Genomic DNA, 12,685 nt, shown 5'->3' with positions numbered 1-12,685 from the left:
ACTGTGTCTTCAGGCTCCTGTCCCTCCTCAATGGTAGCAATGAGAAGAGGACATGTTCTGGGTGATGCGGCCCTTAATTTGTCTCATCACCAGAGATGATTAATCCAAGTACCAGCAGGAAGTAAACTAGTTAGTGTCCTGGTACAATCACAACAACTTGGAACAAAATGCCTCAAAACCACAGAGATGCTTCTCACCTTTAGGAGAAATGCGTCTCCTCTCCACCCATTAATCATCTCTACAGTTAGCACTGTTTCAACGTTCAGTTTCCTGGGCATCATTATTTCGCAGGCCTCATGTGGGACAACCCCATCCTCCCACCACCCTACCAGGGATAGGGTTCCTCTTATCCTCACCTACCACCCCACCAGCCTCCGCATCCAGCACATAATTCTCTGAAACTTCCACCACCTCCAACAGGATCCCACCACCAAGCACATCTTTCCCTCCCCCTCAATTTCTGCTTTCTGCAGAGGTAGCTCTCTACACGTCTCCCTTGCCCATTCATCCCACTGATCTCACTCCTGGCCCTTACCCTTGCAAGCGGAACAAGTGCTACACCTGCCCCAACACCTCCTCCCTCACCACCATTCAGGGCCCTAAACAGTCTTTCCAGGTGAGGCAACACTACACCTGTGAGTCTGTTGGGGTCATTTACTGTGTTTGGTGCTCCTGATGTGGCTCCTGTATATTGTGAGACTGCTTTGCTGAGCATCTACGCTCTGTCCGCCAGATCAAACAGGATCTCCCAGTGGCCACCTATTTTAATTCCACTTCCCATTCCGAAATGTCCATCCACAGCCTCCTCCATTGTCGTGATGAAGCCACACTTAAGTTGGAGAAACAACACCTTGTATTCCATTTGGGTAGTCTTTCAACCTGATGGCATGAACATCGAATTCTAAAACTTCCACTAATGCCCCCACATCCCCCCCCACTTCACCAGTTCCCATCCCATTTCCCTCTCTCACCTCATCTCCTTGCCCGCCCTTCGCCTCCCACTTACTTTTTTTACAATTGCAAGAGACTACTGGATATTAAGAACATGTAATGAAGGTCTACCCCATCAACAAGTTGCTTGATAGCAGTGAAGCTGGATTTGTTGGGTTCTATGAAGGTGGAGGCAGTGGGTAGTCCAAAAATGGTGCAAATGATTGTCTTGGATGCACTTCTGTGATTGCAAGACCTTGTTAGACATTGGTAATGTAGAATACTACAAGTCCAGTTCACTGGCAAGACTGGCGGCAGGGGAGCTACTGTAATTATATGTGCTATATGTACTTTGTGCTGTGCGTAACTGTTGGCACTGTATTTTACACCTTGTTCCCAGAGGATGGCATCAGAAATGATCTGGCAAATGTGGATTGGGACAGGCTGTTTTCTGGCAAAGGTGTACTTGGCAAGTGGGAAGGCTTCAAAACTGAAATTTTGATAAAACAAAGCTTGTATGTGACTGTCAGAATAAAAGGTAAAGTTATAAAGTGTAGGGAACCTTGGTTTTCAAGAGCTATTGAAGCCCTGGTTAAGAGAAAAAGGAGGTACATAGCAAGTATAGGCCAGTAGGAGCAAATGAGGTACTTAAGGAGTTAAAGAAATGCAAGAGAACCCAAGAAAATCAGGAAGGTTAAAAGAAGGCATGAAGTTGCTCTAGCAGACAAGATGAAGGAGAATCCCAAGGTATTCTACAGGTATGTTAAGAGCAAAAGGATTGCAAGGGACAAAATTGGTCTTCTGGAAGTCTAGATTGGTAATGTGTGGAGTCAAAGCAGACGAGAAGGATCTTAAATGAATTCTTTGCATCTGTATTTACTCAGGAGACGAACACTGAGTCTACCGACGTGAGGCAAAGCAGCATCAACTTCATGGACCCTGTACAGATTATAGGGGTGTTTGCTACCCTGATGAAATTCAGGATGGACAATATCCCCAGGGCGTGACAAGGTGATCCCTCAGACCCTAAGGGACACAAGTGCAGAAATTGCTGGGACCCTAGCAGAGATATTTATAATATCCTGAGCCACAGGAGAGGTACTGAAGGATTGGAGGATAGCCAATGTTGTTCCACTGCTTAAAAAAGGCTCAAAGAAACCAGGAAATTGTAGACCAGTCAGTCTGACATCAGCTGTTGAAAGTTATTTGATTGCATTCTAAGGGGTTGGATATACTATGTTTGGAGAGACATGGACTGATTAAGGATAGTCAACATGGCTTCATGCATGGTAGGTCATGTCTAAATAATCTTATAGAATTTTTCAAGAGAGTTACCAGGAAAGTGGATGAAGGCAAGGCAGTGGATGTTGTCTCCATGGACTTTAGTAATGCATTTGACAAAGTCCCACATAAGAGGGCATTCAAGAAGTTTCAGTCACTTGGCATTCAGGATGAGGTAGTAAAAAGGATTAGACATTGGCTTTGTGGGAGAATCCAGAGTGGCCTGTGACTAATGGTGGACTCGCAAAAATCGTGGCTGGGTCCTTTGTTGTTTGTCATTAATATCAATGATCTGCATGATAATGAGGTTAATTGGATCAGCAAATTTGTGGATGACACCAAGATTAGACGTAGTGGACAGTGAGGAAGGGTATTATGGCTTGCAGAGCTGGAAAAGTGGGCTGAAAATGAAAGATGGAATTTAATGCAGATAAATGCGAGGTTTTGCATTTCGGTAGGACCAACCAGAGCAGGTCTTACACAGTGAATGGTAGGACACTAAGGAGTGTGGTCGATCAAGGGATCTAGGAAAACAGGTCCATAATTCATTGAAAGTGGTGTCACATGTGGATAGGATCAAAAAGCAAGCTTTTGGCACATTGGTCTTCATGAATCAATATACTGAGTATAGAAGAGGGGATATTATATTGAAGTAGTACAAAACATTGATGAGACCTAATTTGGAGTAGGCTGTGCAGTTTTTGTCACCTACAAGAAAGATGTGAACAAGGTTGAAAGAGTGCAGAAAAAATTTACAAGAATGTTTTCTTGTAAGAAAGGTTTCAGCACTTAAGTTACAGAGAAAGGTTGAACAAGTTTGGTCTCTATTCATTGGAGCGTAGAAGGTTGAGGGGGGATTTGACCGAGGTATTTAAAATTTTGGGAGGGATAGATAGAGTTAACGTGAATAGGCTGTTTCCATTGAGAGTAGGGAAGATTCAAATGAGAGGACATGATTTGAGAGTCAGGGAGCAGAAGTTTAAGGGAAACACGAGGGGGTATTTCTTTACTCAGAGAGTGATAGCTGTGTGGAATGAGCTTCCTGTAGAAGTAGTAGAGGCCAGTTCAGTTGTGTCATTTAAGGTAAAATTGGCCAGGTATATGGACAGGAAAGGAGTGGAGGGTTATGGGCTGAGTGCGGGTAGGTGGGACTAGGTGAGATTAAGAGTTCGGCACGGACTAGGAGGGCCAAGATGGCCTGTTTCCGTGCTGTGATTGTTATATGGTTTATATGGTTAATGTTGCTGGGTCTGGAGGAAAGATTGAATAGGTTAGGACTATATGCTTTAGAACATAGAAGATTGAGAGGAGATATGACTGAGGTATACAAAATTATTTGGAGTATAGATATGGTAAATGCAAGGTTTTCCCACTGAGGTTGGGTGGAACTACATCCAGAGATCGTGGGTTAAGGTTGACACGTGAGAAGTTTAAGGGAACCATGAGGAAAAACTTATTCACTCAAAGGGTTATGAAAGTGTGGAATGAGCTGCCAGCACAAGAGTGTGTGCAAGCTCAATTTCAATGTTTAAGAGAAGTTTGGATAGGTACATGGATAGTAGGGATATGGAGGGTTATGATCCTGGTGAAGATCAATGGGAGTGGGAATACGCAGCTTAAATGCTTTTGTCACTGACTCGGTGGGCTGAAGGACTGTTTCTGTGCTGGTTGTATTCTATGTATGGTTGAATGACAATTGAACTTCGATAAAAGTCACCTTCTAAATTGATATTGGCCAGCCATCTTCAACGTCTCTTCACCACCCCATTACAAGAATCAACATGGTGGACCTACACTGCATTGACTCCAGAAGTATTCTCTAGTTAAAAGACCAAAACCACAGATAGAATAGAAAATAAAACCTCCGTAAATCACTTCAGTCTCACTTTACTTGAAATTAAGGTGAATTGTCTAATTGCCTTCCTACTTGCTTGCTCAACAAGAATGTTAACCTTCCAGCTCTAACGAATTAGCACACCAAATCCTTCCTGCCATTTAACACTGAAGAGTTCAGCATTGCAAAGGCCCTTTGGCCTATGATATTGTGCCGACAATTTAACCTACATTAAGATCAGTCTAACCATAGCCCTCCATTTTTCATTTTCATCCAGAGAATCATACGCATAGAAAATGAAAGCACAGAAACAGGGCCATGTGCGTAATTAGTCTCATAAATGTCCCTAATGTAACTGCCTTTGCCACCATCACTGGCAGAAAATTCCATGCATTCACCACTCTTTATGTAAAAGCCCTACCTCAGACATAACTTTCTTCCAAGCACCTGAAAATTATGCCTCCTCATATTAGTCATTTCCCCCTGGGAAAATGTCAAAATTATCCTCTAAAGTTCATTGATATTGGCCAGTCTTCCTCAATCTCGCTTCACCATCAATTACAAGCCTCGAAATGGTGGATCTACACTGCTCTGACTCCAGCAGAAGGACATTCTCAAGTTAATATCAATAACTGTGGAGTGCTGCAGGGACCTCTCCTGGGACCTCTGCTAGTTGTGATTTTTATAAATAACCTGGATGTAGAGGCGGAAGGATAGGTGAGTAAGTTTGCGGATGACACGAAGATTGGAGGAGTTGTGGATGGAGCTGCAGGTTGTCGGAGTTCCAAGAGGATTAAGTCAGGCTGCAGAGTTGGGCAGAAAAATGGCAGATGGAGTTCAATCCGGACAAGTGTGAGGTGATGCATTTTGGAAGGACAAACAAGAAGACTGAGTACAAGATTAATGGTCAGTTACTTAAGAGTGTGGATGAACAAAGGGACCTTGGGGTTCAAATCCATACATCCCTCAAGGTCGCCGCACAGGTTGATAGGGTAGTTAAAAATGCCTATGGGATGCTAGGCTTCATTAACAGGGGAATTGAGTTCAAGAGTAGAGAGGTCATGTTGCAACTCTACAAATCTCTGGTGAGACCGCAAAGAGTATTGTGTTCAATTCTGGTCAACTCATTATAGGAAAGATGTGGAAGCTATGGAGAGGGTGCGGAGGAGATTTACCAGGATGTTGCCTGGTTTGGAGAACAAGTCATATGAAGCAAGGTTAGCAGAGCTGGGACGTTTCTCTTTGGAGCGTAGAAGAATGAGAGGGGACTTGATAGAGGTCTACAAGATTATGAGAGGCATAGATAGGGTGGATAGTCAGTACCTGTTTCCCAGGGCACCAACAGCAAACATCAGAGGGCATATGTACAAAATTAAGGGAGGGAAGTTTAGGGGAGACATCAGGGGGTAAGTTTTTTTTTTTTACACAAGGAGTTGTGAGTGCCTGGAATGACTTGCTAGGGATGGTGGTGGAGGCTAAAACATTAGGGGCATTTAAGACACTCTTGGACAGGCACATGGATGAAAGAAAAATGGAGGGTTATGGGGTAGTGTGGGTTTAATATTTTTTAAAGGATTATATGGGTCGGCACAACATGGAGGGCTGAAGGGCCTGTACTGTGCTGTAGTGTTCTATGGTTCTAAGGTGTTGCCTTTTATTTATTCTACCCCCCCATCCTATCCCTTTTAAAACACCTGAACCCCAGGACCTGCATCATCCAATCCTGCCCTTCCTCCAACCAAGTTTCAGTAATGGCCACAACATCGTAGTTCCACATACTAATCCATGCTCTGTTCATCCTCCTTGTTCCTAATACTCCTAACATTGAAGTAGACACATTTCAACCCCTTTAACTGGCTACAATTATGTTCTGTCCTCTGCCTGTCCTTTCTCATCAACTCCGAACTCTTAGCATCATGCCCTTGTCCTTCTTCCTTAATCCCTGCACTCACATTCTGATTCCCACCCCCCTGCCAAACTAGTTTAAACCCTCCCCAACAGCTCTATCAAACCTGCCCGCCAGAATATTGGCCCCCTGGGATTCAAGTGCTACCCATCCTTTTTGTACAGGTCACACCCGCCCCTAAAGAGGTCCCAGAAATCTGAATCTCTGCCCCCTGCTCCAAACCCTCAGCCACGCATTTATCCTCCACTTCATTCTATTCCTATTCTCACTGTTGCATGGCACAGGCAATAATCCCAAGATTACTACCTTTGCAGTCCTTCTTCTCAACTGCCTTCCTAAATCCCTGTAGTCTTCTTTCAGGACCTCTTCCCTTTTCCTATGTCATTGGCGCTAGTATGTACCACGACCTCTGGCTGTTCTCCCTCCCACCGCAGGGTATCTTGGACGCGATCAGAAATATCCCGGACCCTGGCACCTGGGAGGCAAACTACCATCCGAGTTTCTTTCCTGCGTCCACAGAATCGCCTGTCAGATCCCCTGACTATAGAGTCCCCTATCACTACTGCCTTCCTCTTCCTTTCCCTACCCTTCTGAGCCACAGGGCCAGACTCTGTGCCAGAGGCACGGCCACTGTCGCTTCCCCCAGGTAGGCTGTCCCCCGCCCCCCAACAGTACTGAAACAGGAGTACTTATTGTCAAGGGGTACAGCCACAGGAGTACTCTCCAGTACCTGACTCTTCCCCTTCCCTCTCCTGACTGTGACCTATATCTCTGTCTCCCATGGCCTCGGAGTGACTACCTGTCAGTAACTCCTCTCTATCACCTCCTCACTCTCCCTGACCAGATGAAGGTCATTGAGCTGCAGCTCCAGTTTCCTAACACGGTCCCTTAGGAGTTGCATCTCAATGCACCAGGTGCAGATGTGGCCGTCCAGGATGCCGGGAGACTCCAGGACCTCCCACATCTGACACTGACCACAGAAAACTGGCCTCACACACATACTACCTCCTTTTGCAATCAACAACTGCCTCACCTCGTCCCATTACCGCCGAAGCCCATGGAGCCAAAGCCCTTTCACTCTGCTGCCTCTCACTCCACTGCCTGCTGGATATGGCTGCCTTCTTTTTAAACTGTTCACACTCAACTGGCTGACGTCACACGCCTGCGTAGTCTGGCCTCTCTCCCTGAGAACTCAAAATGTCTTCCCGCTGGAAATCCTTAGGTGCTCTCCCGCTGCCTTCTTGTTCCGAATCAAAAGCTTCTGCAGATTTCTTGCCCTTTATAAACTGTTCGCACTCAACTGGCAGACGTCACGCGCCTGCGCAGTCTGGCCTCTCTCTTCCCCCGACGATAACTCAAAATGTCTTCCCGCTGGAAATCCTTAGGTGCTTTCCCACTGCCTTCTTGTTCCGAATCAGATTAGGGTTTGGATAGGGTAAACACATTAGGGTTTGGATCTGGGATACAATGAAAGCAGATAACTGATGGATTAGTTGTCAGGTTTGAATGGGTTAGCACTCATATGGTTGCAAAGAGCAAGTATTTTACACCTGATGCAGGTCCTCAACATGAGACTCCATGTAGTAATGACTATTTAATATTACTGAAGGTGACCTCAACCCTAGTTAAGGACTGCTACTGTTTTGAGAGGCTCACACCATACATGGACGAGGAATATTACAAGTAATATACACACATGCTGGATTGCATGCAGCATTATGGACCCCACGTCCTAACATGCCTGCATTCCTCTGGTCCTTTTGACTACCCTATCCTGAAAATTAGTCCATACAGGCTGATATCAAACTCCATTGCAAACATTCCTGTGAAATAAACGAGACTCTGCAGATGCTGAAAATCCAGAGGAACAAACACAAACACTGGAGGAACTCAGCAGGTCATACAGAATCTATGAAGAGGAATAAGCAATCAATGTTTTGGCCCAAGATGGTGATTGTTTATTCTTCTCCATAGGTGCTGCTCAACCTGCTGAGTTCCTCCAGCATTTTGTGCGTGTTAGTTCTATGAAACACCTTGTGATGCTACAAGCATATAAATGTAAGTTGTTCTCTATTTTCCATAATAAAAGCAAGAGAAGAATATGTTCCAAATACTCCACTATCCCAACAGTCCAATCCAGCTCCCAGTGAACAACTTCTGGAACTGAAACCCTGAGTAATTATCTCCCTTGACAGCTGACTCAACTGGTCTATTTGCAAAATTTGCTGCAGAGATGCGTTCTGCTATCCAGACTGTATTTGGGGAATCTAGTCTTCATACCTGAATTCGTTCCTTGAGTGGCACAGGATAGAGATCAAAAGCATTCTTGATACCAACGTGGTATCTCCCCGAAGGGTTGATCCAGTCTGATGGTATCTAAATCAAAAGATAAACAGTAGTAAGCACAAAAACTAAAGAACACACAGCATTCTACAACTTTTACTTATTATCTGTTAATACTATTTTTGTATATGATATATGCAGTGTGTTTGGCACCTTGGTTCCTGAGGAACATTGTTTTGTTTAGCTATATACATATGTACAGTTGAATGACAATAAGCAAACTTGATTCTTCAGCAAGCTGTACACAAAAACCCTACAACAAACTATGATACATTGTTCTTTCATACTGGAAGATGGCAAGAAATTCTACAGAACACTGCACATTTAATCTAGAATTTACTACACTAACTACTCAACTTCAGTCTGTTTCCAAATGCGCCATCATACACCAAATGCATAAGATTTGAAAATGGGAAATAAGAAAAATTAATTCAAAATTAAAATTAAAAATATATTCCTTAGGCATTTTTCAGATCTTGAGGAGTCTCAAACCATAAAGGCATAAAATTTTGAAAATTCAACTTGCGAAAACCATCACCAAACAGCACGATCTGACATCTGGGTGCAGATTCAATAAAGACGCCTGAACTACAGTTTAATTTTATTGAGCGCAGGTTGGGTGACACAGAATGAAACAACAGGATATTCAAACTGTACAATTCCAAACATAAGTTACTATACTACCAGCAGAGCAATTTAACCACTCTACAATTCCAAATATAAATCAAATTCCTATACTTCCTGCAGAGCAATAAGCAATCTGATAAAAAAAATCACATAATAATATAAGCATAGAAACATAGAAAATCAACAGCATAATACAGGCCCTTCGGCCCACAATGCTGTGCTGAACTTTAGTAATTACTTTAGTACTTTAGTAATTACCTAAGGTTACCAATAGCCCCCTATTTTTCTAAGCTCCATGTATCTATCCAGGACTCTCTTAAAAATCCCTATTGTATCTACCTCCACTACCATTGCCAGCAGACTATTCCAGACACTCACCAGTCTCTGCGTAAAAAAGTTACCCCCAACATCCCCATTGCCACTACTTCCAAGCACCTTAAAACTGTGCCCTCTCATGCTAGCCACTTCAGCCCTGGGAAAAAGCCTCTGACTATCCGGTGTTGGTGCGGGCAGCGGAGCGAGAGTAAGGAGTGCTCGAGGTCGACAGACGACTGGAGTTCGGAGGATCAGAGGATCAGCCATTGTAAGTAGGCCGAGACTGTCGGACCTACCTGGACAGTACCTGAGGAGCAAGGTAAAACTGCGCAGGCGCGGGTGACGTCAGCGGTGAGCGCGGGGTTTAAAAAGAGGCCCACTTTCAGGAGCGGGCAGCGTCAGGCGGGCACCAGAGTGCATGGGAGCAGAGTGCTGGGCTTTGGCTCAGTGGGCTTCGGTGCAAGGGGACTTCAGTAAGAGGAAATCAGTGAGCCTGAGTACCCGCTTGCTGAGGTAAAAAGGTAAGGTCGGTAAGTACTTTTCTCATCTATTCTGACTAATCTGGGATCAGGTATGGGGGAGACAGTCAGAGCAGTGGTGTGCTCCGTATGCAGTATGTGGGAGGTCAGGGTCAACACAGTTGTTCCTGATGACCACACCTGCAAAAGGTGCATCCAGCTGCAGCTCCTATCAGACCGAGTTAGGGAATTGGAGCAGGAGCTGGATGAACTACGGCTCATTCGAGAGGCAGAGATAGATAAGAGTTATCAGGAGGTAGTCACACCGAAAAGTCAGGAGGTAGGCAAATGGGTGACAGTCAAGAGAGGCAGGGGGAGCAGACAGAGAGAGCAGAGCACCCCTGTGGCCGTTCCCATCAAGAATAAGTATACCGTTCTGGATACTGTTGGTGGGGATGACCTACCAGGAACAAGTTGCAGTGGTCCTGTTTCTGGCACTGAAGTTGGACCCTCGACTAGGAAGGGGAGGAGGGAAGAGAAGAGAGCGGTAGTGATAGGGGATTCTATAGTCAGGGGGGCAGATAGGAGATTTTGTGGGGAAGATCGGGAGTCTCGGATGGTATGTTGCTTCCCTGGTGCCAGGGTCCGAGACATCTCAGGTGCAGGTTATTCTCAAGAGAGAGGGCAAGAATCCAGCTGTTGTGGTCCATGTAGGGACCAACAACATGGGTAGGATGAGTGAGGGGGTCCTGCGTAGGGAGTTCAGGGAGTTAGGTGCGAAGCTGAAGAACAGAACCTCCCAGGTAACAATCTCAGGAGTGCTACCTGTGCCCCGTGCGAGTGAGGCAAGGAACAGAAAGATTATACAGATTAATACGTGGCTGAGAGGATGGTGCAGGAGGGAGGGCTTCAGGTTTTTAGATAATTGGGCTTTGTTCCAGGGAAGGTGGGATCTGTTCCAAAGAGGCGGTTTACACCTGAACTGGAGCGGTACTAATATTCTTGCAGGGAAGTTTGCTAGTGCTTCTTTGTGGGGGGGGGTTTAAACTAATTTTGCAAGGGGCCGGGATCCAGAATGTGAAAGAGGATAGGATAGCGAGATGAAGAATAAAGGACAGGTGGGGACTACACGGTTCCGGAATATTAAGTGTGTAGTAGAGAAAGGTGAGGCAGAACAAGTGATAAGGAGGACGCATGTACAGAGGGATGGTCTGACGGAACATGGAGTTAAATGTGCAGAAAGAACAAGTAAATTTAGGAAGGACAACAAAATTCTAGGGGCGTACAGCCCGATGGGAGTTCGGGGAGCTGGGTTAAGCACAATAGGCAGCGAATCAAACAGAGAGAGGAGAAATGGGCTAAAAATTCAATATCTGAATGCATAAAGTGTCAGAAATAAGGCGGATGAGCTTGAAGCTCAGGTGCGAATGGGTAACTATGATGTTGTTGGGATAACAGAGATATGACTGCAGGGAGATCAGACCTGGGAAATGAATGTACAAGGGTATACGTGCTATCGTAGGGACAGAAATGTGGGCCTGTTGGTGAGGAATGAGGTTCAGTCCTTTGCAAGGGGGGGACATAGGATCAGGAGAAGTAGAGTCTGTGTGGATAAAACTGAGAAACAGTAAGGGCAAAAGGACCCTAATAAGTGTTGTCTACAGGCCACCAAACAGTAGCATGGATATTGGGTGCAAGTTGAATAGGGAGTTAACATTGGCACGTGGCAAAGATAATGTCGCAGTAGTTATGGGGGATTTCAACATGCAGATGAACTGGGGGAAGCAGGTTGGTGCTGGACCCCAGGATAGGGAGTTTGTAGAGTGCCTACAGGATGCATTCTTGGAACAGCTTGTATGAGAGCCGACCAGGGACAAGGCTATTCTGGATTTAGTATTGTGTAATGAACAGGATTTGATAAGCGATCTTGAAGTAAAGGAGCCATTAGGAGGTAGTGATCATAATATGATAAGTTTTTATCTGCAATTTGAGAAGGATAAGGGCAGATCGGAGGTGTCAGTGTTGCAGTTGAACAAAGGAGACTATGGAGCCATGAAGGAGGAGCTGGCCAAAGTTAACTGGATGGATATCCTAGCAGAAAAGACAGTGGAACAGCAATGGCAGGTATTCTTGGGAATAAAGCACAAGGTGCAAAATCAGTTCATCCCCTGGAGAAGGAAGGATTCAAAGGGGGGAAAGGGGCCACAGTGGTTGACAAAAGAAGTCAGAGATTGCATAGCATTAAAAAAAACTAAGTATGACAGAGCTAAGGTGAGTGGGAGGACAGATGATTGGGAAATTTTTAAGGATCAACAGAACATAACTAAAAAGGCAATACGGGGAGAAAAAATGAGGTACGAACGCAAGCTAGCCAGGAATATAAACAAGGATAGCAAAAGCTTTTTCAGGTATGTGAAGAGAAAGAAGATAGTTAAGAACAATGTTGGGCCCTTGAAGAATGAATTGGGTGAAATTGTTATGGGAAAAGAGAAATGGCAGAAGAATTTAATGAGTACTTTAGATCTGCCTTCACTAAGGAAGACACAAGCAATCTCCCAGATGTATCGATGGGCCAAGGACATAGGGTAACAGAGGAAATGAAACAGATTGACATTAGGAAGGAAACGGTGATGAGCAGACTGATGGGACTGAAGGCTGACAAATCCCCAGGTTCAGATGGTCTGCATCCTAGGGTACTAAAGGAGGTGGCCCTGGAAATTGTGGATGCATTGGTAATCATTTTCCAATGTACCTTAGATTCAGGATCAGTTCCTGAGGATTGGAGAATGGCTAATGTTATCCCACTTTTTAAGAAAGGAGGGAGGGAGAAAACAGAGAACTATCGACCTGTCAGCCTAACATCAGTAGTGGGGAAGATGCTAGAGTCCATTATTAAAGATGAAATAGTGGCATATCTAGATGACAGTGATAGGATTGCGCCAAGCCAGCATGGATTTACCAAGGGTAATCTATCGGAGTTTTTCCGAGGAT

At 44.9% G+C, this 12,685-nt stretch overlaps 1 protein-coding gene across 1 annotated transcript in view; it reads right to left on the bottom strand.

Moving 5' to 3' along the window:
• Nucleotides 1-12,685, bottom strand: part of LOC132397899 (tripeptidyl-peptidase 2-like) — a 190,172-nt gene that overhangs the window by 160,820 nt on the left and 16,667 nt on the right. Inside the window, exon 3 of the mRNA XM_059976684.1 lies at nt 8,232-8,327. Coding sequence (XP_059832667.1) covers nt 8,232-8,327 — 96 coding nt within the window. The remainder of the gene's footprint in view (nt 1-8,231; nt 8,328-12,685) is intronic.

Source organism: Hypanus sabinus, chromosome 8 (genome assembly GCF_030144855.1).
Source record: "Hypanus sabinus isolate sHypSab1 chromosome 8, sHypSab1.hap1, whole genome shotgun sequence".
NCBI classification, from domain to species: domain Eukaryota; kingdom Metazoa; phylum Chordata; class Chondrichthyes; order Myliobatiformes; family Dasyatidae; genus Hypanus; species Hypanus sabinus.
Note: the sequence above shows the minus strand (reverse complement) of the source record. Positions and strands in the feature narration are given on the sequence as shown.